This window comes from Phocoena phocoena, chromosome 16 (assembly GCF_963924675.1).
Source record: "Phocoena phocoena chromosome 16, mPhoPho1.1, whole genome shotgun sequence".
NCBI lineage: Eukaryota > Metazoa > Chordata > Mammalia > Artiodactyla > Phocoenidae > Phocoena > Phocoena phocoena.
In genome coordinates, this window is record NC_089234.1 from 69,132,885 (window position 1) to 69,157,517 (window position 24,633).

The window sequence follows — 24,633 nt, forward strand, 5'->3', positions numbered from 1 at the left end:
CCACCAAAAAGACATATCCTATTTTACTTCATTTAGTATTCACTAAGTCTTTACTGAATGCCTTAGAATGTACTGAGCTGTATACCAGGCACTGGTGATTGAGCAGTGAACAGAATAGACAAAAAAAATCCCTATTCTTGCAGAGCTTACATTTTAGCAATAATATTCTCCTCTGCCCCAACCCACTAGTCTGTCTCTTGCCTTAACTTCTTAAAACTGTATTTGGTTTTGTGAAAATAATACTAGTCAAAGACATTTATAGTACCTAATTTTAGGTATCATTCACCATAATTCTGATTTTAATAATGCCACAAAAACTAGTTTCTCATACTCCAATTGCTAGTTTAATTGCTTATATACTACAATATAAACAAAAATAAAAATGTGGATTGCCAGTGAAAATTAGGTACTCCTGGTATTTCCACAATAAAACATGGTATAGTTAAGACATTAATTATTTTATTTTTTTAAACTTTATATTGTTTGGTGTCTGTTGAAAAGAGGTTGTTGTCTCAAGGTTTGAAGTAGAAAACTGGTCTTCCCAGCTTAACATAGTTATGAAGATATTAATTTTATACCACATAGTTTTAAGATGGTTTAAAAGTCCACATTAAGCATTTCTGTGTGTTTTAGTTTTCACTTATTTGCACGAGGTGAAGAATTTTATAACCTGCTTTGAAATAATAGAATAGTATTTAGAATTCTTCTAAATGCTTTGTTAATATAAAATTCTTTCATCATTGTGTTATTTCTCATTGTATCTTGTTAATTCTGGAAAAGAAATGCTATTTTAAATTCCCATATGGAACAATATAAAATAGGATAATATGTATTTACTTGGCCAATTTTAATACAGATTTTTGAGCAACAAAGTGGCTGATTGGCACCCTCTGTTGGTCATTTTATTTACCTACAGGCAGAAATATAAGTTAATAAAACAAAGTTAAAAGTTTGTCTTATATATTTTTATCTCTATCTTTTAAATCACAAATCTTACCAAAATAATGCTCTAAACTGGGTTCATAAGAATAAGGTACAAAAAAAAAAGAATAAGGTACACTATTATTTAGCTGTGCTTTTGTTTGAATGATTTTGTGGTTATTTGCTTTTTCCTCAGACTGGCTCTCTAACTGTAGCATTTAGAATTGACATTAACATTGCAGATTTTAAAACAACTATTGATTTAACTGTAGCAAACTGTTAGCTACAGTAGCACATTATTAAACAGATAATGTTTAACAATTTATTGTCAACTTGGATTAATTAGAAAAACATCACATTTTAGCACCCTAAATAGCAGTTGAGTTATTTGAAATGAAAATAATTCAAGCTTCTGAAACATGAGTCTGGATTACTTTAGTTCATCTCTCAATTTTTTAAAGAAAGAATCATTCTGTAAGATTATATGGTTAATTGGATTTATATTATAATTTGATAATATTTGTATATAATAAGTTTGTTGACAGGTCCTGAAAATGCCTATGCAAGTAATTTTATACTTATAGGGGAGAAAGCTATACTCTGCCAGGTGGTTGAATAGTTTGGAGGGGCAAAATTTTTTTGGTAAATATTCAGCAAGTTTGCTTTTGGTGATTCTAGTATTTTAGAATTTCACTTGTCTGCCAAAGCCTCAAGTTTAATCCAATTTAATAATGCCTAATGGATTTCAATTTTAACATAATTTATGACCTATTCCATAATACTCAAGTTACTCACTGTATTAGAGCTTCCTTGTATTTTTTCACTGAAATAAATATTTTAAGAATTTATATTATGCATTGCTCATATAGAACGTGTTTTTAGAAGTATTACAAATGTCAACCAACTGTATTTATATTGTATTTCTTGTACCAATTTGAGGAAATTGAGATTTGTGTTTGGTTTCTAGTGGGCCTTTCAGTATATTATTTTCACCACAACATAGTAGACTATTCAATTGAATTTTTCACTCTGATGAATTAATAAGCCAGCTAAAATTCTCCAACGTGACAAACTGAACTTGAGTATAAAATACCGAACTTGACTCTTTTTAAAATTTATGATTCAACAAAGCATTATTTTGAAATAATGAGTACTTTTATTTTTCACTGAGTGAATTTCCTTTTAACTTAAATACCAATGTGACTATAAGGTAATTAGATAGGATCCTGAAAATTTATGGCTTTAAGTCTACAACATTACTTTAGTTACACCTAGTGCTTGATTCTGTAAATACCATATAAATGTCCCATATAAGCTTATCGACTTCAATACATCAGTAAATTCTTTTTGCTCCTTTGGAATATATTTCGCCTGTAATACTTATGTGCTTAATCCACTAAGAGAGTAAAAAAAGGTGGGATGATGTATTTTGTTTTCAAATTTGGATACATGATAATGAATATATTTGCAATCTTTTTAACAAGGCTACTGAAATGTGTTAAGATGTGTCACTCTCCTGCAACTTAGTTAGATACACTTCAAACTCCCACCCAATCTTTCTCCAAAAGCTCTTTTAGAATCAAAACAGTATTCAAATGAAAAGTTTCTATCTTACCACGTATTTGAAGTACCTAGTTAAATTAACTGGCAGTTAATTGGCTAACTAAATTAAATAGAGGTCAAAAAAGAGTGCAAAGAAGAATACTCCTGGATACATTGCTCTAGAAATGGAATGCTAATCTCTAAATGCAGGTTATTAGGAAATAGGATATTGGATAACTATTCAGAGATGGGATTGATTTGGTCTAATAGAAGATAACTATTTTGAAAAAAAATTTTTTTTAATATTTAAGTATTTATTTATTTGGTTGTGTCGGGTCTTAGTTGCAGCTCGTGGGCTCCTTAGTTGCAGCTCATGGGCTCCTTAGTTGCGGCTCACCAGCTTCTTAGTTGTGGTACATGGGCTCCTTAGTTGTGGCATGCAAACTCTTAGCTGTGGCATGCACGTGGGATCCAGTTCCCATACCAGGGATCGAACCCAGGCCCCCTGCATTGGGAGCGTGGAGTGTTAACCACTGCACCATCAGGGAAGTCCCTGAAAAAAATTTTTATGATAATAGTATAGTCTACAGTCAGAACTGGAAGTGTCTTATATCCCAAGAATTTCCTTTGAGACCTTTTCTATTGTCATGATAATGTTTTCCTCTCCACATTTTATTCTCTCTAGAGGGCTACTCCCTTCCTTTGCCAACTTAGTTCATTTATTGTTTCAGTGTATGCTTAGCTTTTTAGAACTTCAAGGAAATGAAATATGATATTACCACACATGAATATGTAGCAGAGAGTAATTTTTAAAATATTTGTTAGATTTTATAAGGATAAGATACTCTTGGGCAGCATGTTCATGGTTGGGAAGTTCATTAACTTTTTCAGGCAACTATAATCCGGTAAGCTAGAAATATAATTTATGAAATGGTGATGCAAGGTATTATACTTCCTAGGACCTGTACAAATATTGCACATCTTGTTTTTAAATGTAAGAGGTCACAAAAGCCTTTCATTGTAGAGTAAGCCATTATATAATCATCAGGGAAGGTAAAGCTTGTATGAAAAAAATCAAAGATAATGGCTCTATATATTTCTTTTAAAGCCAGCTACTGTTGACAAAACATCATAAAGTTTGAGTCAAATAGTTTATGTTAACTGGAAGTCATTATTATTCAAGGATGTGTTTATTTTTAATATTTAGGCATTTGTGAAAGTTCGTTAAAACAATTGCTTATTAGAGAAGATCCTTTTTTTCATTAGGGTTTTTTTTCTTTTGACAGTGATGTGAATTTTGAAAGTAAAGCACGAACAGCATGTAAGGGAAAGATTGCCATATCAGGTATGCTATATTGGATCATTTTTCTATTGCTGAATAAATTCTATAAAGTAACTTCCTAGAGTTAGTGGGGCTTTTTAATTCCCTATGTCCATTTTCTTTTTTCATTTTATTTTGCATACCTCTATCAGAATATTTGTTCTAAAACACTGTTTTCATCATTATGCTCTACATTTGTGTAGAATTTTACAATTTGAGAAAACTGTTTCATGTATCTTACATATATTATGAAGTTTTTTCCTCACTGCAACACTGTGTAATAGATAGGGTAGTTCCCTTTTTCTATAGACTCAGAGGTTAAATGACTTTGGTTGAGCTGGGCTGCAAACTCAAGTCTTTAGACTCCCCATTCCATTTTTGCTCAGAAGTTTCAATACTGTGTTTAACGTTTGTCTACTCCAGAATTTCCATGAGGGTTGGAACCCTGTTTGCTTTGTTCATCACTATATACCCAGGAGCTAACACAGTGCTTGTACGTAGTTATCACTCAGTGAATATTGATTGGATGGATGACTATACTCCATTGCCCATAGGATAGAGACTAGACTTCCCCCTAGAGTTTTCTATTCCCAAATATTTTTCTAGTCATATCTTCCACTACTCCTATACATAAGCTGTCTGCTTTAATGAGACATTTCTCTCCCTGTTCTGTCAACACACCCCATGTTCCTAATACCCAGTTAGCTGTTGAAATACCTATATTATCTTCAGGATCTATTTGCTCATCTATAAAGCCTTCCCTGTTCCCTGCTAGAAATGTTTTTCCCTTCTGTAATTCTTAATGCAGTTAGGAGACACTTTACCACTAGATGGCACTTATGCTGTGTTGTCTCAGTTTCTCCAAAGTGTTAAGGAAGCTAAAGACAATGGCTTGGAGATGCCACAGATTGAAGTGAATAAATACATGGCTGACTCATGTGTATGCTAGTTAGATAATGTACCTTTTATAGATATTATCTCATTGGTATGTTTTGGAAACAACAGACCTCCAGCAGTCCTTAAGTAATAACTAGTTTGTTTCATTGGTTAAAAGCCTCAGGGAGGCTGCTGCTGTATTTCAGACCCTCTTACCCAAGGAACTGTTTGGTTTTTGTTTTTTTTTTTTTTCCCCAAGGAACTGTTTTTAAAAATGTCTTCATGTTAAAAATTCTCCTACAGGAAGGATATACCTGAATTTTACATATGACATAATTGTCCTAAATCAGAGGAATTACCCTCAGCAAAAATTTTTCAGAAAAATATCTGAGCTATATATAAAAATCCATTGCTTGTTTTATAGTTATTTATATTTATGTTTTCATCTTTCCAATTATGAATGGAATAAAACATGTTTTATATCTTATTTATCCTTTTGATGCCAAGCATAGTACTTTTACATATTAGTTGTTCACTATGTTCAATACATTTTAATGTGAAAAAACAAAATATTATAGATCTTTAAAGGGGGTTCTCTAAAAATACTTAAACATAATCCTCCATTCCTTGCTTCTGATGTAGTGCCACTCAGTACACAAATGAGATGTGTTAATTTGCTGTTGAAGACTGAATGCCATGATAAAGTTAGCCTCTACTGTCATTTCATAATAGTTTATTGACTGCAGCAATCATGAAATTAGCATTAACTCTCCATTTAGAAGAGTGTTTAAATAAAAACATTTAAAGTAGAGAAAAAACTATTTTCTTGACCATGAATACTCGAGTATAGAAATTAAACTTATTTCTGCATGTGTTTCTTCTTTTTAAAAGATAATTTTAAATTAAATTAAGGAGCCAAAAGTCTCAGAAAATGGGATACATATGTAATTTGTTTACATCTTTGCTTAGGCTTAATTATATCTTGTCTGTATATTTGTGAAAGATAAAAACAAAGAACATTAAAAACGAATTCACCTTTATAAATCCATTTTCTTTTGACATGGGAATGAAAATGTGACTTTTGTTTTGATCAAAATGAATATTTGCAACAAAGTTTCATAATGTTTCTGAGATTACATTGATTTCCAGGAGATACCTGGGATTTCTATTTCTAGCTTCACTCACTGGCCAGATCTTTATAAAAGTAAAAAGAATAATTGAGGTTTATCCCGATTGTTTCTGCTCAACACCAAATAATTGCATATGGTAATTGTCTCAGCCTATTCACTAACTACTAATTCGATGACTAAAGCCAGATCAGTTCACAAAGTACCTCGGTTTTCACTTTTGAAAACGATAGACTTCTAGGACCTGATAGCATCAAGTTAGCTATCCTATTATGGCTCTTTCACTTTACCATTAAAGTGTCAATTAAGACATTAAAAAAAAGACAAAGGTAAGAGTACTGTAAATTAAAACTGAGTCAACCATTTGCAAGAAGCTGGAAGGAATTTCTACTCTTCGAGACTGAATTTTAAAATGTAGCTAATGAGTTACACATCTTTTGCCATCTGAACAGTACGTGACCACCTGGGAAATAGATAAGAAATGTCCACCTTCTCCTCTTGAGGATCTGACATAGCTAGGCATGGGAAAGGGCAAGACTGACCAATAGGCCATGGCTGTACAGCAAAGTAAGTAAGGGTCCATGTTCCTTCCAAGATAGTGTAAATAGTTAATACCACCCTACTAGAAAAAGAATAGCTGTGAAAAAGAACAGTTGTGAACTGCAGTGAGTCAGCAATTCTGGTCATGCAAGAAGCAGGACCTTTGACAGGACATCAGCCAAATCATAATTATAAAACAATAAAGGTGAGCCCATTAAAATCAAGAACAAAATAGCAATGTCTATTATATTAATATTACAACAGAGTTTTAGAAATTTTAGCTAAAATAGTAAGAATGAAAGATGAAACTACTGAAAATAAATAGATAAATTGAGTACTATTTGAAGATAATAGATTGCAGACCTAGAAAATACAAGGAAATTTACTGAAACATTGTTTGAATTAATAAAGAATTCAGTAGAAGTGGCTAGATTCAAGATATATACATAAAAAGTTGTAGCTGCTCTCAACACCAGCAAGAACGAGTTACAATAAAAGCAGCAAAAAACAAAAACATTAAATACTGCATGAATAACCTTAATAAAAATATGAGGGTAACTGTATTATGCTACTCTATGTAAATAGCATATTGTAAAGTTAACAGTTCTCAAGTTACTTTGGATACTAGAATTCTAATAAAACATTGGAGGGGGAATTTTGACACATTATTTCTAAGATTTACTTAAAGAAATTAGCAAGAGAGAATAAAATGTTTTTGGAAGGACATATTTCTGACAGATGGTAAAGTATATTATAATGTTTCAATGGTTATGATGGTATGGTATTAGTATCAGGATAGATAACGATTCACTTAGATCTATAAAGCATATAGCCAAGGAAAGAACACTTACTCAGAATGGCATATATGATAAAGATGGCATCATTCAATCAGTGAAGAAGAGAAGGCCTATTAAATATATAAATGGAGCTAGAACTGTTTTTATAAGAAGAATATTTATATGTTTACCTCACATACTCAAAAATCTTACAAATATAAAATAATTTTTTAAGATTCATTCATTCATTCATTTATTCATTTATTTGGGCTGCATTGGGTCTTCATTGCCACGTGGGCTTTCTTTAGTTGCGGCGAGGGGGGGTTATTTGTTGTTGCCGTGCATGGGCTTCTCATTGTGATGGCTTCTCTTGTTGTGGAGCGCGGGCTCTAGGCTCACGGGCTTCAGTAGTTGTGGCACACAGGCTCAGTAGTTGTGGCTCACAGGCTCTAGAGCACGGGCTCAATAGTTGTGGCTTGCAGGCTCTAGAGCGCAGGCTCAGTAGTTGTGGCGCCTGGGCTTAGTTGCTCTGCGGCATGTGGGATCTTCCTAGACCAGGGCTCGAACCCGTGTCCCCTGCCTCAGCAGGCAGATTCTGAATCACTGCGCCACCAGGGAAGTCCCTAAATAATTAATTTTTAAAAGTACAAACCAGAAATATATTTTTAAAAAGAAAAAGAAAAATGGGCCATGGATACAAACATATTCACTGAACTGGCCAGTAAGTTTATTAACATTTTTCTTAGTCAAGAAAATGCAAATGTCCAGTGGCTAAGACTCCATGTTCCCAATGCCTGCCTTCGATCCCTGGTCAGGGAACTAGATCCCACATGCTACAACTAGAGATCCCACATGCAGCAATGAAGATCCCGCGTGCTGCAACTAAGATCCGGTGCAGCCAAATAAATAAATAAATATTTAAAAAAAGAAAAGAAAATGTAAACAATTAAATCCTGTCACTTGACTATTAAATTAGTAAATATATGTATATTTAATTGAAGTACAGTCAGTTTACAATGTTGTGTTACTTTCTGGCATACAGCAAAGTGATTCAGTTATACATATATGTGTGTGTATATATATATATTCTATTTCATATTCTTCTTTATTATAGGTTATTACAAGATATGAATATAGTTCCCTGTGCTAAACAGTAGGACCTGTTGTTTATTTTATATATAGTAGTTTGTATCTGCTAATCCCAAGCTCCTAATTTATCCCTCGCCCACCCCCTTTCCCCTTTGGTAACAGTAAGTTTGTTCTCTGTGTCTGTGAGTCTATTTCTGTTTTGTAAATAAGTTCGTGTTGTATTTTAGATCCAAAATATAAATGATACCATATGGTGTTTGTCTTTCTCTTTTTGACTTGCCTCACAGTATGATAATATCTAGGTCCATTCATATTGCTGCAAATGGCATTATTTCATTCTTTTTTATGGCTGAGTAGTATTCCATTGTATTTATGTACCACATCTTTTTTATTCATTCATCTCTCAGTGGACATTTGGGTTGCTTCCATGTCTTGGCTGTTGTAAATAGTGCTGCTATGAACATTGGTGTGCATGTATTTTTTCAAATTATAGTTTTGTCCAGATATATGCCCAGGCTGGGATTGCTGGATCACATGGCAACTCTATTTTTAGTTTTTTGAGGAACTTCCATACTGTTCTCCATAGTGGCTGCACCAATTTACATTCCCACGAACAGTGTAGGAGGGTTCCCTTTTTTCCATACCTGCTCCAGCATTTGTTACTTGTAGACTTTTTCACGATGGCCATCCTGACCAGCATGAGATGGTACCTCACTGGTCAGGTAATTTTTGTAGTTTTGATTTGCATTTCTCTAAAAAATAGTGATGTTGAGCATCTTCATGTGCCTGTTGGCCATCTGTATGTCTTCTTTGGAGAAATGTCTTTTTAGGATTTCTGCCCATTTTTTGATTGACTTGTTTGTTTTTTTTGTTACTGAGTTGTATGAGCTGTTTATATGTTTTGGAAATTAAGGCCTCGTGGATCGCATCATTTACAAATATCAATACTTTCTCCCAGTCCGTAGATTGTCTTTTTGCTTCGTTTATGATTTCCTTTGCTGTGCAAAAGCTTTTAAATTTGATTAGGTCCCATTTGTTTGTTTTTGCTTTTATTTCTATTGCCTTGGGAGACTGACCTAAGAAAACATTGGTATGATTTATGTCAGAGAATGTTTTGCTTATGGTCTCTTCTAGGAGTTTTATGGTATCCTGTTTTATATTTAAGTCTTTAAGCCATTTTGAGCTTTTGTGTATGGTGTTGAGGGAGTGTTCTAACTTCATTGATTTACATGTAGCTGTCCAGCTTTCCCAACATCACTTGCCAAAGAGATTGTCTTTTTTCCATTGTATATTCTTGCCTCCTTTGTTGAAAATTAATTGACTATTGGTGTGTGGGTTTATTTCTGGGCTCTCTTTTCTGTTCTGTTGATCCATATGTCTGTTTTTGTGCCAGTCCATGCTGTTTTGATTACTGTAGCTTTGAGGTATTGTCTGAAGTCTGGGAGAATTATGCCTCTAGCTTTGTTCTTTTTCCTCAGGACTGCTTTGACAATTCTGGGTCTTTTATGATTCTGTATAAATTTTACGGTTATTCAAGTTTGGTATAAAGTGACAGGGGTTAATGTGACAGGGATTGCATTAATTCTGTAGATTGCTTTGGGTAGTATGGCCATTTTAACAATATTAATTCTTCCAACCCAAGAGCATGGTATATCTTTCCATTTCTTTAAATCATCTTTAATTTCCCTTATCAGTGTTTTTATAGTTCTCAGCATATGTCACCTCCTTGGTCAGGTTTATTCCTAAATATTTTATTTTTTTGATGTGATTTTAAAAGTGATTTTTTTTTTAAACTTTCCCTTTCTGGTATTTCATTGTTATCGTAAGTAAATGCAACAGATTTCTGTATGTTAATCTTGTATCCTGCTACCTTGCTGAATTTGTTTATCAGTTCTAATACTTTTTGTATGGAGTCTTTAGGGTTCTTTCTACGTACTATCATGTCATCTGCATATAATGACAATGTAACCTATTGCCTTCCAATTTGGATTTTTTTTTTTTTTTTCTTGTCTGATTGCTGTGGCTAGACTTCCAATGCTATGTTGAATAGAAGTGGTGAAGGAATTCCCTGGTGGTCCAGTGGTTAAGACTTTGTGCTTTCACTGCCGTGGGCCCGGGTTCAGTCCCTGGTTGGGGAACTAAGATCCCAGAAACTATGAGGTGCGACCAAAAAAAAAAAAAGAAAAAAACAGTGGTTAGATTGGGCATCCTTGTCTTGTTCCAGAATTTAGTGAGAAGGCTTTCAACTTCTCACCATTGAGTATTATGTCAGCTGTAGGTTTGCCATAAATAGCTTTTATTATGTTGAGATATGTTTCCTCTATACTCACTTTGGTAAGAGTTTTTATCATGAATGGATGTTGAATTTTATCAAGTGCTGTTTTTGCATCTATCGAGATAATCATGTGGTTTTTGTCCTTTCTTTTGTTGATGTGGTGTATCACATTGATTGATTTGCATATGTTGAACCATCCTTGTGACCCTGGGATAAATCCAACTTGATCATGGCATATGGTCTTTTTTATGTGTTGTTGGATTTGGTTTGCTAATATTTTGTTGAGAATTTCTGCATCTGTATTCATCAAAGATATTGGCCTATAATTTTCTTTTTTGATAGTGCTTTTGTCTGATTTTGGTATCGGGGTGATGGTGGCTTCATAGAATGACTTTGGGAGTGTTCCCTCCTCTTCAATGTTTTGGTATAGTTTGAGAAGGATTGGTCTGAGTTCTTTGTATGTTTGGTAGAATTCCACAGTGAAGCCATCCAGTCCTGGACTTTGTTTTGCAGGGAGTTTTTGTTTTTTGTTTGTTTGTTTAATTAATTATTTTTTTGTTAAATTTTTGGCTGTGTTGGGTCTTCGTTGCTGGGCGTGGGCTTTCTCTAGTTGAGGCGAGCAGGAGCTTTTCTTCATTGCGGTGCGCGGGCTTCTCATTGTGGTGGCTTCTCTTGTCACAGAACACGGGCTCTAGGTGTGTGGGCTTCAGTAGTTGTGGCACGTGGGCTCAGTAGTTGTGGCTTGTGGGCTCTAGAGCACAGGTTCAGTAGTTGTGGCACATGGGCTTAGTTGCTCCGCAGCATGTTGGATCTTCCCGGACCAGGGCTTGAACCCATGTCCCCTGCATTGGCAGGCGGATTCTCAACCACTGCACCACGAGGGAAGCCCCTGGGGTTTTTGGTTTTGGGTTTTTTTGGAGATTCTATTTCACTTCTAGTGATTGGTCTGTTCAAATTATCCGTTTCTTCTTGATTCAATTTTGGTGGGCTCTATGTTTTTAAAAACTTGTCCATTTCTTCTAGGTTGTTCAGTTTGTTGGCATATAATTGTTCATAGTGTTCTCTTATGGTTTTTTTGTATTTCTGAAGTATCCATTCTTACTTCTCCTCTTTCATTTCTTATTTTGTTTATTTGGGTCCTCTCTTCTTGGTGAGCCTGACTAGAGGTTTGTCCATTTTGTTTACCCTTTCAAAAAACCAGCTCTTGTTTTTATTGGTTTTCTTTATAGTTTTTAAATCTCTATTTTATTTATTTCCTCTTTGATCTTTATTGTTTTCTTCCTTCTGCTGACTTTAGGTTTAGTTTGTTCTTTTTTTTTCTAATTCTTTCAGGTGGTAGGTTAGGTTATTTATATTTATTTGAGATTTTTTTTGCTTTTTGAGGAAGGCCTGTATTGCTATGAACTTCCGTCTCAGGACTGCCTTTGCTGCATGCCACAGATTTTGAATGGTTGTGTTTTTACAGTCATTTAAACTTAATTGATATTTTCAGGACATTATATCCAAAAAAATCCAGAATATACATTCTTTTCGAGTGCACATGGAACACTGTCTAGGATAGACCCACATACTAGGACACAAAACAAGCCTCAGCAAATTTAAGAGGATAGAAAGTTTTTCAAGCATCTTTTCCATGTACAACGGCATGAAACTGAAAATAAACCACACAAAGAGAAACAAGAAAAAACAATTACATGGAGACTAAACAACATGGTACTAAAAAACCAGTGGGTCAGTGATGAGATCGAAGAGGGAATTAAAAATTACTTTGAGACAAATGACAATGAAAACACAGCCATAAATTAGTAAATATATTTTAAAAGTTATTGTTGGATGAAATGTATGTAAAGTGTTTAGCCAAGCTTTCTACCTGGTTGGGCAGAATAGGGATGGAGTAATACAAAGATGTTCTAGAAAGGAAATTGGAAATAGGCACTAAGAACCTTAGAATTCTAAACAAATAAAAATGTAGACGAAAGATCATGGGATCTAAAAGTAAAGCACATCATAAAGGTAGCCAAATAGCTTATGTTCAGAAAGATTTATAATTATTTGAAAGTGGCATAATTAATAGGTATGAAAAATATGCAAATAAACTTCCTAAGTGTAATAAGGAAATGTCTTAAACAGAAATTTTCCAGAAAGGTTCGATATTGTTTTTGTACTGAGTACAAAATTAAAACTAACTTCACTTTATCATTGAGATTTCTACTGTGCTGTGTTATGCTGTAATCACACATCTTAATCTATTTGGTAATACCCTAATCCTCTAACTTTGAAACTAGGCAGATAGCATAAGAATGTCAGAGGAAAATTGTTACTACATAATGTTAACCTAGTATTAAAAGTAAAGGGAAGAATGGAGAAAACTAGGAAGGCAAAATTTTGACTGTGTCAAAGCTCTAGATTAATTTCCGGAATAAAGATTGTTAACACAGTCACTTTGGAGTTTGAAGAACGTGTGAATGAGAGAAATATGTTTAGCTCACTTTTAGAACGTATGCCCTTTTCTTGGCCTGAAAGAAGTAATACATTCCTCTTTTTAGTTTTCTTAAGGAAAATGCTACAGTTTGTAACATGAATATACAAAGATCTGCAAATTCTTTTGTAGACAAGTTAAATTTTCTTAATGGAGAGATCTTGGATTTGTTTGTTAAGAGCTGGGTCTCTCCCAGAAACCAATGATCTTAGACAAGTCAATCTTAGACAACTTAATTTTCTTCATCTTTAAAGTTTGCATAGTGGACCAAAGTTCTAAAGTCATTTCTACCTCTACTATTCTATGATTTTGAAATATATTTAACTACATTTGCTGCTACTGCTTACCCAAAATAGAAATTGAACACTAGGTTACCCAAATTTCACCTATTTCAAAAACATAAATCATGAAAAGAAAATTTTATGGCATAAGCTTATTACAGACCTTTCTTAATCAATTAATTTCTTGAGTAGTATTTGGTGGGTTTTTTTAGTAAAATAAATAAAACAGATTTTATATTCCTAGTCTAAGCTGTTTTTAAGAGAAAACATTATTGTGTTTGAACATTTAAATAATAAATAAATATTGGCTTTAATGGTCAGAATCCATTGTGGAATTCAGAGGTTTATTTCACTCTAAGAAATGAAATTTACCAAAATTATCACTTGTCATTTCTTTTCCCCCTCCTCTATAGATATTCGTATACCACTAATGTGGAAAGACTCTGATCACTTCAGCAGTAAAGAACGTATGTATGATTTTAATTGTAATTGAAATATCTTCTGTAATATGTAGTAAATTTGAGATTATTAGGAGAAAAAACTGCTTCTCCACTGAAATAAATGGATGTCATTTGACAGAATAAGCAGAATCTTGTTGATAGGAACCTGTGCAAGGATGGTGAGTAACAGGTAATAGAGAAGGGAATTGTGCAATAAAAGGAAATGTTTGAGTCATGGTAAAGGCAACATTATTTGACCGAGATCTTGGAGATCTTTCTGCCTTGTTTTCTTACTTCAGATTATTTAACAGGATGTAAGAGGAAAAGATTTTTAGCTTGATCTGATTGTTTTCCCCTTCAGCATTTTATGGCTTCATATAGTCTTAACAAATCCATGCATTGTGGGTCATGGAAATTAACCTCAAATGATTTTTAGCTGTTAGAGGCAAAGCAGAAAAGATATGATAATCCTTTATCTTTCTTGTCTATTGTGATAGCTTTAAAATCTGAATCACATTGAGCACAATTAGTTTTATATGAAAAATCCAAAATCAGGTTATTATATTTGTTATTCAATTAGGAAATATAAATTACTTTACAAAGGAATACATGCAGGTATTAAGTACATCTTTCTGATTACAGTAGAGAGTTAAGTTTTTCTGAAGAGGTACATTTTCTCAGTAATGAGGTTTCAGTCCTTTAATCACCTAATACTTTTGAAAAACATCATCAAATTAGAAGGCCCAGCAGCTATGGTTTTTGTGTTCACATGTCTACTTTTTATTGTTTTTGTGGTTTCCTCCCTTTCAGTTTGGTGGAAAATGTTTTGCTGTTAATGTGCTTGCTCCTAACCTCTCATAATAGAAAACTTATTTTTCTTAAAATATACTTGGAAACCAAATGACAGGGGTAATAGTATATACATAAAATAATAAATTTGCTATTAATTCAAGCTTAAAGAGTTTTCTAGGAATAAAATTTGTGAGTTTGGTGGGTGCTTTAGGCTGCTGAGAGGCCTCTATTTTTAACTTTATTTTTTGATACTCCCTACTTTAATTGTTGTGCCTTAGTTGGGCAAGCTATTAATATATATTGGCAAAACAGTCTCTATAAAAAGTTAAAGGATTACAGTGTACAATGTATGAAAATAAGAATCTATTAGCAAATATTTAGGCTAATTATTTTCATTTTCAAGCAGATTTTAACATAATATAGGCATGATTCATCACATGAATCATTGTGTTATGTTGTTTTTCTTCTCTAGGATCACAGCGCTATGCCATTTTTTGTTTATTCAAAATGGGAGCTGAAGTTTTTGATACTGACATGGTGATTGTGGATAAAACAATCACAGATATATGTTTTGAAAATGTGACCATATTGTAAGTATTTTTTAATCTTCATTGAATGAAAAGAATCTAAAATTCTACCTTTTTCAAAGGAAGGCAAATTTATTGGATTATTTTTGAAGCATTAAAATCTTTAAATGTTTAAATTGATTTTGAACATTGCATTATTCAAAATAAGCCCATCTCTGCATTTGAGATTTTTCCAGTGTAAAATAAAGTGGAAATCATGTAATATTAGTAGTAACACTATGAATACAGTGGAACCTCATTATGACATTATTTTATGTAGAGTGAATTTGGGCATAAAAGAGGTTCTTACATCTCATATAGGAGATTTGGTTACAGAAATACCAAAATAGTATAACAACTTTATGAGATAGTTCTGAAATATGTACCATAGGCAAAGTACTTTGGTAAAATTTTGAGATGTTCTTTTTCTTATGGTGCACTTTCATGTTTTCACTCCAAAACAATAAAAAGTTGGGTGATCCTCAGGGCTGTTTTTATTGCCCCTGCTCTTTTACAGGCTCATTTTATTGTGGTCATAATATAGAACCAGAAAGAACTCCTCAGGTAGCCATAGAAATCATTTTTAACTAACATAAGTTTTTCCTGGCCTTTTTTTCTATTGGCCTAAATCAGTATGTGATTTTTATTTCTTACAGGGTTTCAAAGACAGTATCTTTGCATCCAAATATTAATAACTACTTAACTATTAAAATCAATATACATGTTTTTTCCATCTTTAGCTATGCAGCTATATACAGTTGAGATTGAAAGTACTAGTTTTGCCACTCATGTAGCATTAAAAAAATGATTGCAAACCATGTTTTGTGGCTTTGGTTCAGTGTCCCATAAGGAATTGTACAGCACAGAAAAATAAAATACATTTTTCTGAGTTGTCAGCAGTAGTGCAGGCCATCTTATAAGCTCTACTGAACCAAAGAAATTTATTTATGATGCCCCAAATATTGCCAAATGTTTACATAATTGAGACTTAAAAATAAATATTTATAATTTATCTAAATATACTTATTTCCATTATCAACTATTACTAGTGCATCTTTTCTTGCCAAAATCATCCTGTTAATGGACTCTTTTCTTCACATCACTTTGCTATTGTTTGTTTTTACCACAAAGACAAAAATCATAATTTTTTTCACAGAAAGAACAATGCAAGTTACTTGGGAAGACAACTCATGATTTATAATTTTTTTTTAATTCTGTAAATATTTTAAATTGTTCTAAAAATAACTGCTCACAGATGTTCTAAATGTTATTTTAAAATGTGCTTTTTGTTATGATTGTTTTAATAAGTATTCAATATTTATGAATCTCTGGTTTTTCTCTAAATATTGACATTTGTTAGTCATTACCAGGAATACTGTATGTTTCAGAGTTGCCAAATAATAAACTATAAAAATATTTGGAAGTTATTCCTTGGATTTATTCAAACTATAGTTTGGCTATTTAAATCTTAAAAAGTCTATGCTGTGTTTTTAAAATCTCTGAGGCTGATGGATTGTCCTCTACAGACAACATCTACTGCTGATGGACCTCCTTTGCGATTTGAAGTATATTTTACTGTTACTAACATCACCACAATCGTTTATAGTAAAGATAGTTCACTGTGTCTGAGAAAGAGCAAAGCCAATCTTGGCATTGCAGATTTTCTGCATATTGGTTTAATAAATACATACTGAATATCTTTTATGCTAGATTAAGAATACAAAGATTACCAAGACATCACTCCCCCTCAAGGAGTTCATGCCTTGAAATATATCTCTTTATATTCATTTTTTTGTTTATTTTCTCCTGTACAACTAAATAGTGAAATGTTATTTCAGAGTTATTAGGTACAAAGGTGGAGCGGGGAGGAGGGGCGCGGTGTTGAGTGGACTGTATGACTCTTTATGAAAAAGGCGTGAAAACTAAAGGTTTCAGCAGAAGAAAGCTTTTGTTTCTTTTAATTTTCTTTGTGTTCTTTGTTTTCAAATCTTTTTCCTTTGGAGGAATCGTGATTTCAGGAAATCATACATATAACGTAAATACCTTAAAAACAGCTATATTATAGGAATGAAAAGGAGAAATAACATTGGCAACAAAATGACCAGGGCATTTTATTCTTTTCCTTTAAATAATTTGCCTGTAAATATTGGTTAAGTTGAGTTAAGATTGCCCTACTTTAGAAGCTGGTAGCTCTCGAAGTTGTAGTGACTCTCTCAGGTCATTTAGATACTAAATAAACACTGGGATATTCTATCTCATTAACATATATTAACATAAACCTGTTCCAAATGCTGCTTTTAAATGTTATGAAAACATCACAGGATGTTATTTTATTTTCTACTGAGTTAAATTTCTAACATTATGATTGTCCTTGTTTTTAGTAATGAAGCAGGGCCAGACTTTCAGATAAAGGTGGAAGTATATAGTTGCTGTACAGAAGACTCTTCTATAACCAACACACCAAAAAAATTAGCTAAGAAACTGAAGACATCTATAAGCAAAGCTACAGGGAAGAAAATAAGTTCAGTGCTTCAAGAAGATCATGAAATGTGCTTGTCCTTCAGTTCTGCTATTTAGTAAGTTTTCTAATACAATATTTACAGTGATACAGTATAATTATGTATTTGTGACATTTTAAAGTATTGTATATGGAGAATATCTTTACATTTTAAATGGGAAAAAACATCCTGAGGCAGGAATATAACTTGGTCGTCTGACATTTACCCAGCTGAGTTATCCTTAATACCTTGCTTTGAAAGTAGAAAGTTGGGGCTTCCCTGGTGGCACAGTGGTTAAGAATCTGCCTGCCAACGCAGGAGACACGGGTTTGAGCTCTGGTCCCGGGAAGATCCCACATGCCGCGGAGCAACTAAGCCCGTGTGCCATAACTACTGAGCCTGCGCTTTAGAGCCCACAAGCCAAAACTTCTGAAGCCCGCGCACCTAGAACCTGTGCTCTGAAGCAAGAGAAGCCCCCGCAATGAGAAGCCCGTGCACCGCAACAAAAAGTAGCCCCTGCTCGCCGCAACTAGAGAAAGCCCAGGTGCAGCAACGAAGACCCAACGCAGCCAAAAATAAATTAATTAATTAATTTTAAAAAAGAAAGTAGAAAGTTGGGTGACAGTATGCTTTTAGTGATTTTGAATTCCAGTATCTAGCAGAAAGATGAATTATTTTTCTTGAAAAGGGACTATCTACATGTTAAGTTGTTTGCTACATATAAGTCTACTAATTGGATTTCTGCATATGTCATGCATTAGTCTTAAAGATTTTAAAAAATATTTTATTTCTTTATACCAAAACCACATTACCATTATCACATCTAACAAAATAAAAAATAAGTTCTGAATATCATCTGATGTCCAGTCTGTGTTCAAATTGCCCCAATTCTGAGGAAGTTCTCTTCTGATCTGTGCAAGTGAAGATGAAAACAAGGTCTACAACATTGCATTTAGGTGAGTCTTTTAAGTTTCTTTTAATCTTTAACAATTTCCCATCTACTTTTTTCCTTGCCATTATTTATTGAAGAAGCCAGATCTTATAGATTTCCCATATTTTGAATTTATCTGATTCCATCTTTGTGGTCTTTTTAAACATCTTTTTCTATCCCCTGTGTTTCCTACAACTTGTAGTCAGATCTAGAGGACTGATTAGTTTCAGGTTCTCTTTTAGGACAATGTACCTTCTACTGTATCCCATTTGGAGGTCTTGTCTCACTTTTACTCATGTTAAACCTGACCAGTGGGTTCAGGTGTTGTCAGTCTGATCCATCCATTATAAAGTTCCCTATCAATCTTTTATCTAATGGTGTTAGCAGCTATTGCAGGTCATTCGTTATTTCATTAGGGGTTATAATTTGGTGACTTTCTAAAGTTGTCCTTTATTTATTTATATTTTATCTTGATTCTTTTCTCTCTTTTTTAAAAAAAAAATTTTATTTATTTATTTTTGGCTGCGCTGGGTCTTTGTTGCTGCATGCGGGCTTTCTCTAGTTGCAGAGAGCAGGGGCTACTCTTCGTTGCGGTGCACAGGCTTCTCATTGTGGTGGCTTCTCTTGTTGCAGAGCACAGGCTCTAGGTGCGCGCACGTGCTTCAGTAGTTGTGGCTTGTGGGCTCTAGAGCACAGGCTCAGTAGTTGTGGCGCGTGGGCTTAGTTGCTCCATGGCATGTGGGATCTTCCCGGACCAGGGCTCGAACCCATGTCTCCTGCATTGGCAGGCAGATTCTTAACCAATGCGCCACCAGGGAAGTTCTGCATTTATTTTTAAACCTAGAATTCTCTCAAAGAAGAACTTTATTTTGTTAACTCTCTGGATATAAATGCAAAAAAATTGGTGGAGGAGAAGGAGGAAAAAAATACTTGGTTCCTTCATTTTAGAATAATAAGTTGATGTTCTACCATGGAGGTGATCAATGTTTTGTTTTATTTGAACTCTTGTATTTTTATATATTTGTGTTTCAATCTATTACAGTTATTCTCTTTGAAGCCAATTTGTCCCATCTTTGATCAGTGGGGAACCTTTAAGCTGCGTCCTTTTGACACAACCTAATCTCTGATTAGCTTCTTTGCTCTCTGGCCAGGGAACATGTTCCATGTTCATCTTTTGTTTTTCTGCCCACAGTTGGAATCACCATCTCTTCAAGGAGCCCTGGTTTCTTTCAGATACTTTCTTTAAACATTGTGTTTGCTTCTTTACAAGTATTTTTATCTTTATGTTTCTTGGGAAAACTGTTGTACAGGCTGCATTCCTAGAATTTCTTTGCATGTCTTGGTAGGGTTGGCTCTTCAGCATGTAAGTAATTTTACTGTAATTACAAAAAGCAAAATATTTTAGGTGTAGATCCTGGAAATATCAACATCAAAATGTAACTAAATAACTCTTTTCATATCTATATTACATGTGAAAGTGACTAGGGCCTCTAGCATTGTGGCTTTCAGTTTATTTTGATTGAGATCCACAGTAAAAAATACATTTTACGTTATTACTGAATGCACAGTAACATAAGCAGACAGACTTCGTGAAGCAATGCTTAGCCCTTGCTATTTATAGTATAGTCACTTGACATTTTTATTCTAGTTATTTTCAGTTTCTTTTAATTCCGTTTATGAATCGTTAAATTGATTTCATGATTGTTGAATGGGTCCCATCCACTGAAAAAAAGAAGGCATAGAAGATGTAAATCTTTGCTAATATAAATGTCGTTAAAAAGGAGGGAGGAATACCCTTTCATTTCCTTCGTTTAGAATTAAGCCCGTCTTAAAACTTTTGTAAATTAAGATGATTATCAAGTATTTGCTGGAAAATGCTTTAATTCAACTATAAGGTAATGGAACTCTGTCTTTTTGATGATAGAATGAACAATTGTATTTCTAGTTTGAAGCATAGATTTTAGAACTGAAAGAGATAATCACCAAGTTAGTAGTTTTAAAACGTTTTTAAGCAGCAAAATTCTTTATTTAAAAAAAAAAAAACAGGACCAACATAGGCAGAACACTCTGACATAAATCACAGCAAGATCCTTTTTGACCCACCTCCTAGAGAAATGTAAACAAAAACAACAATAAACAAATGGGACCTAATGAAACTTAAAAGCTTTTGCACAGCAAAGGAAAACATAAACAAGACGAAAAGATAACCCTCAGAATGGGAGAAAATATTTGCAAATGAAGCAACTGACAAAGGATTAATCTCCAGAATTTACAAGCAGCTCATGCAGCTCAATATCAAAAAAACAAACAACCCAATCCACAAATGGGCAGAAGACCTAAATAGACATTTCTCCAAAGAAGATATACAGATTGCCAACAAATACATGAAAGGATGCTCAACATCACTAATCATTAGAGAAATACAAGTCAAAACTACAATGAGGTATCACTTCACACTGATCATCAAAATATCTACAAACAATAAATGCTGGAGAGGGTGTGGAGAAGAGAGAACCCTCTTGCACTGTTGGTGGGAATGTAAATTGATAACAGCCACTATGGAGAACAGTATGGAGGTTCCTTAAAAAACTAAAAATAGAACTACCATACGACCCAGCAATCCCACTACTGGGCATATACCCTAAGAAAACCATAATTCAAAAAGAGTCATGTACCACAATGTTCATTGCAGCTCTATTTACAATAGCCAGTACGTGGAAGCAACCTAAGTGTCCATCGACAGGTGAATGGATAAAGAAGATGTGGCACATATATACAAGGGAATATTGCTCAGCCATAAAAAGAAATGAAATTGAGTTATTTGTAGTGAGGTGGATGGACCTACAGTCTGTCATACAGAGTGAAGTAAGTCAGAAAGAGAAAAACAAATACCATATGCTAACACATATATATGGAATCTAAAAAAAAAAAAAAGGTTCTGAAGAACCTAGGGGCAGAACAGGAATAAAGTTGCAGATGTAGAGAATGGACTTGAAGACACGGGGAGGGGGAAGGGTAAGCTGGGACGAAGTGAGAGAGTGGCATCGACAGTTATACACTACCAAATGTAAAGTAGCTAGTGGGAAGCAGCCACATAGCACAGGGAGATCAGCTTGGTGCTTTGTGACCACCTAGAGGGGTGGGATAGGGAGGGTGGGAGGGAGACGCAAGAGGGAGGTGATATGGGGATATATGTATATGTATAGCTGATTCACTTTGTTATAAAGCAGAAACTAACACACCATTGTAAAGCAATTATACTCCAATAAAGATGTTAAAAAAAAAAAAAACAGGACCAGTAGTGTCCTGAACAAGTTACATTATTTCCTGGGCCTCAGTTTTCTCATGAAAGGTAAGGATGCTTAGACATAATCATCTATTTTTAGAAGGCTCCTTAGAGACATTTTAGGGTTTCATATACCTTTCAAGCATGTAAAAACAATGACTGGGCTTCTCAAACAGTTTAAAATTTCATTGTTTGGCAGGGAATACTTGATTTTTCTATCCTGTCATTTATTATTTGTGTGACCCAAGACAGATTAATTTACTCTGGGTTTTTATTTTTCCCTCTGTAAAATGGGAATAATAATAATGTAATAATATCTAATGCCATTGGATTATTATGAGACTCAAAAAGGTAATTCATGAGCTTGGTATGTAGTAAGCATTTAATAAATGTAGCTGTTACTGTTATTGTTACTATTTTTACTGTTCTGAGACCAGTGCTTTTTCTGAAATTTTTTTTCAAATTCATGCTGAAGCACTTCAGTTTAGAAACCTTCTTAGGATTTGTTGGATTAGAAATCCTTATAGGATTATAAAATGTAGACAGATATTTTAAAATTGAAAAACCAATGTTTATCATTTCATAGAAGATACTCTAAGTGATGTTGGAACTTGTGTTTAACCTGTACTCCTCTTCAAAGCCTAGAGATGTATTTGAGAATAACATTATTGCTATTAAGCTCTTTGTAATAGGGACTGACATATTTGTCTTGACGTGTTCATTCTCCTGTTCAGATTTGTCATTCTATTTGGTTTATTTCGTGAATCCAAACACCAATTTTCCTTATCAACATTTCCCATGAAACTTGCATGCCATTTGCTTATTTATACCATTAAAGCTGATCAAAAGATAGGGTAAAACCTTTTATAACATTTCACCAAATTATATTCTTCCAATACCAGCATTCTTTTGAGCTTCTGGTGTGAATGCCAAGTATACTAGGTTAAACTCATAGCCCAGAACTACTCTTACCTGATACTTCCTTAAGTGACCACTTCAGCACCCTGATAGGAGTTTGAGAATAGCATTAGTAATCAGAATGCATAAGAGGATCAGTTTTTATTTCTTTACTAGTGATCTAGTTCAATGAGAAGACTCCTAATATAGCTTTTAATTTTTAACCAAAATGGGCAAACTATATCTTCTCTAATTATATGGCATGTGCCCAAATATAGCTGTTCTTCCTGACAAAAGGGTGCATTTTTTTCAGACTACCGTTTAAGGTAGTCATTTATTTTTTCATAACATTTTTGGAACCCCCGCTCCATCAAATGTTACAACAATTGGCCTATTTGCTTTTTTAAAAAAATGTAGCTGATTAAACTTTTGGGAACTCAATATTAGGGTTGGCTAAAAAGAATGAGAGTAATGTTTTAGTAAGAAAACATTATCCTGACAAGAATATTTTAAAACTGAGCTCATTGTTGATTTTGGAAGCATTGGCATTGTAATTACTCATGGTTTAAAAATGAAGTAACTTGAAATATCATCATAAAGTATTGTTTGATCTGAAAGAAGACAGTGAACATTTTTGGTAATTTTTAGCATGCTCCCTGGTGTGATTCATTTACTCATTTTATTTGTGGAATTTAGCTTACTGAAATTCCTGTAGCTAGATTTTCCCAGTGTTTCTAATAGCTGAATTAACTATTTTATGCTCCTTGAGAACCATTTAGTACATTATTCTTCATTGTATAAATTGTAATTTTAAACAATTGTGAAAACTAGTAAAATTGAGAGTGATTATTTACTGGACAAAAATGTGTATTAGAAAAAATAAGCCCCAATACTACATTTTAAATTAGATTGAAGTTACAAAACAAATATCCTTGTGCAGAATAAGTGGATTATTTATGTTTTGAGGAACAGTGGTGTTAATGGTTTGGTAGTGTGAAAGATAATGCAGTGTTCAAAAATAGCTAAGGAATTACTCACCTATTGGGTATAATTTTGTTTATTCATTCATTTAATCATCTTAGAAATTATAATTCAGCAGTTACGTCACATGGTACTTTGGATTTAAACGTTAGTAAGTCATGTTTCCTGCACTCAAAATTCTTAAGGAAGTATGAAGGTAGTAAGTAAAGTATAGTGGGATTCTGTTTCCAGTGTACCACTTGCTAGTTATAGGCAAGTCAATTACATTCTCTGAACTTCAGTTTCATCATTTGAAAATATGGACCGAAATATCTGCCCTGCCTACCTGAAGTAGCTGTTGTGAACTGTTAAAGATATTGCATGTTAAAGTGCACATAGGAAGATGTAGTATTACAAAGCTTTTCATGTCTCTGATTTTTGGGGGAGGTTTTCATCCTACTACCACTTCACAAATCCTACAGCATTTATTATTTCATTACAAAAGTAATATAAACTTGAGAAATAGAATCTAGAAGAGAAAAAAATGTATTCATAGTTCACCCTAAATCAAATACTTTTTATAATTTTGAACTGATATTTTTCCTCCAGGTTTTAAAATTCCTAGCCTTGGGGATAGATATTCATAATTATACTACACATTCATATACATGCATGTATATACACACACACATTTTCTTCTTGAGTTATTACAGTCTTCACATGATCATTTTAATGACCACTATCAACTGTCTCTCTCATAGCTTATTCTTAGGGGAGGTTATCAATAATGTTTTTTGTATTGTTATTTTAAGATGTGTAATTCATTGGAAATAGAGGCAAATGTATTACATGTTTACCTTAAAGTAGTTGAGGAAAAGGTGTCTTAGTTACATTTACTTTTTAAGGCCTGAGAAAAAAAGTAAACATATACTTGGGTCATCACATAATTTTCGCCTCTTTTGTCACACAGGTTGTCACCTCTCCAGCGCACTCAGTGCAAATGCACAGCCTATAACATAGCTACTTCCTGTGCTCA

General features: G+C 33.6%; 1 protein-coding gene across 1 annotated transcript in view; it reads left to right on the forward strand.

Annotated features, from left to right (window-relative positions):
* RTKN2 (rhotekin 2) overlaps positions 1-24,633 on the forward strand; it is a 75,907-nt gene that overhangs the window by 17,937 nt on the left and 33,337 nt on the right. The window contains exons 3-6 of the mRNA XM_065894705.1: positions 3,750-3,808; positions 13,641-13,694; positions 14,932-15,049; positions 17,407-17,601. Coding sequence (XP_065750777.1) covers positions 3,750-3,808; positions 13,641-13,694; positions 14,932-15,049; positions 17,407-17,601 — 426 coding nt within the window. The remainder of the gene's footprint in view (positions 1-3,749; positions 3,809-13,640; positions 13,695-14,931; positions 15,050-17,406; positions 17,602-24,633) is intronic.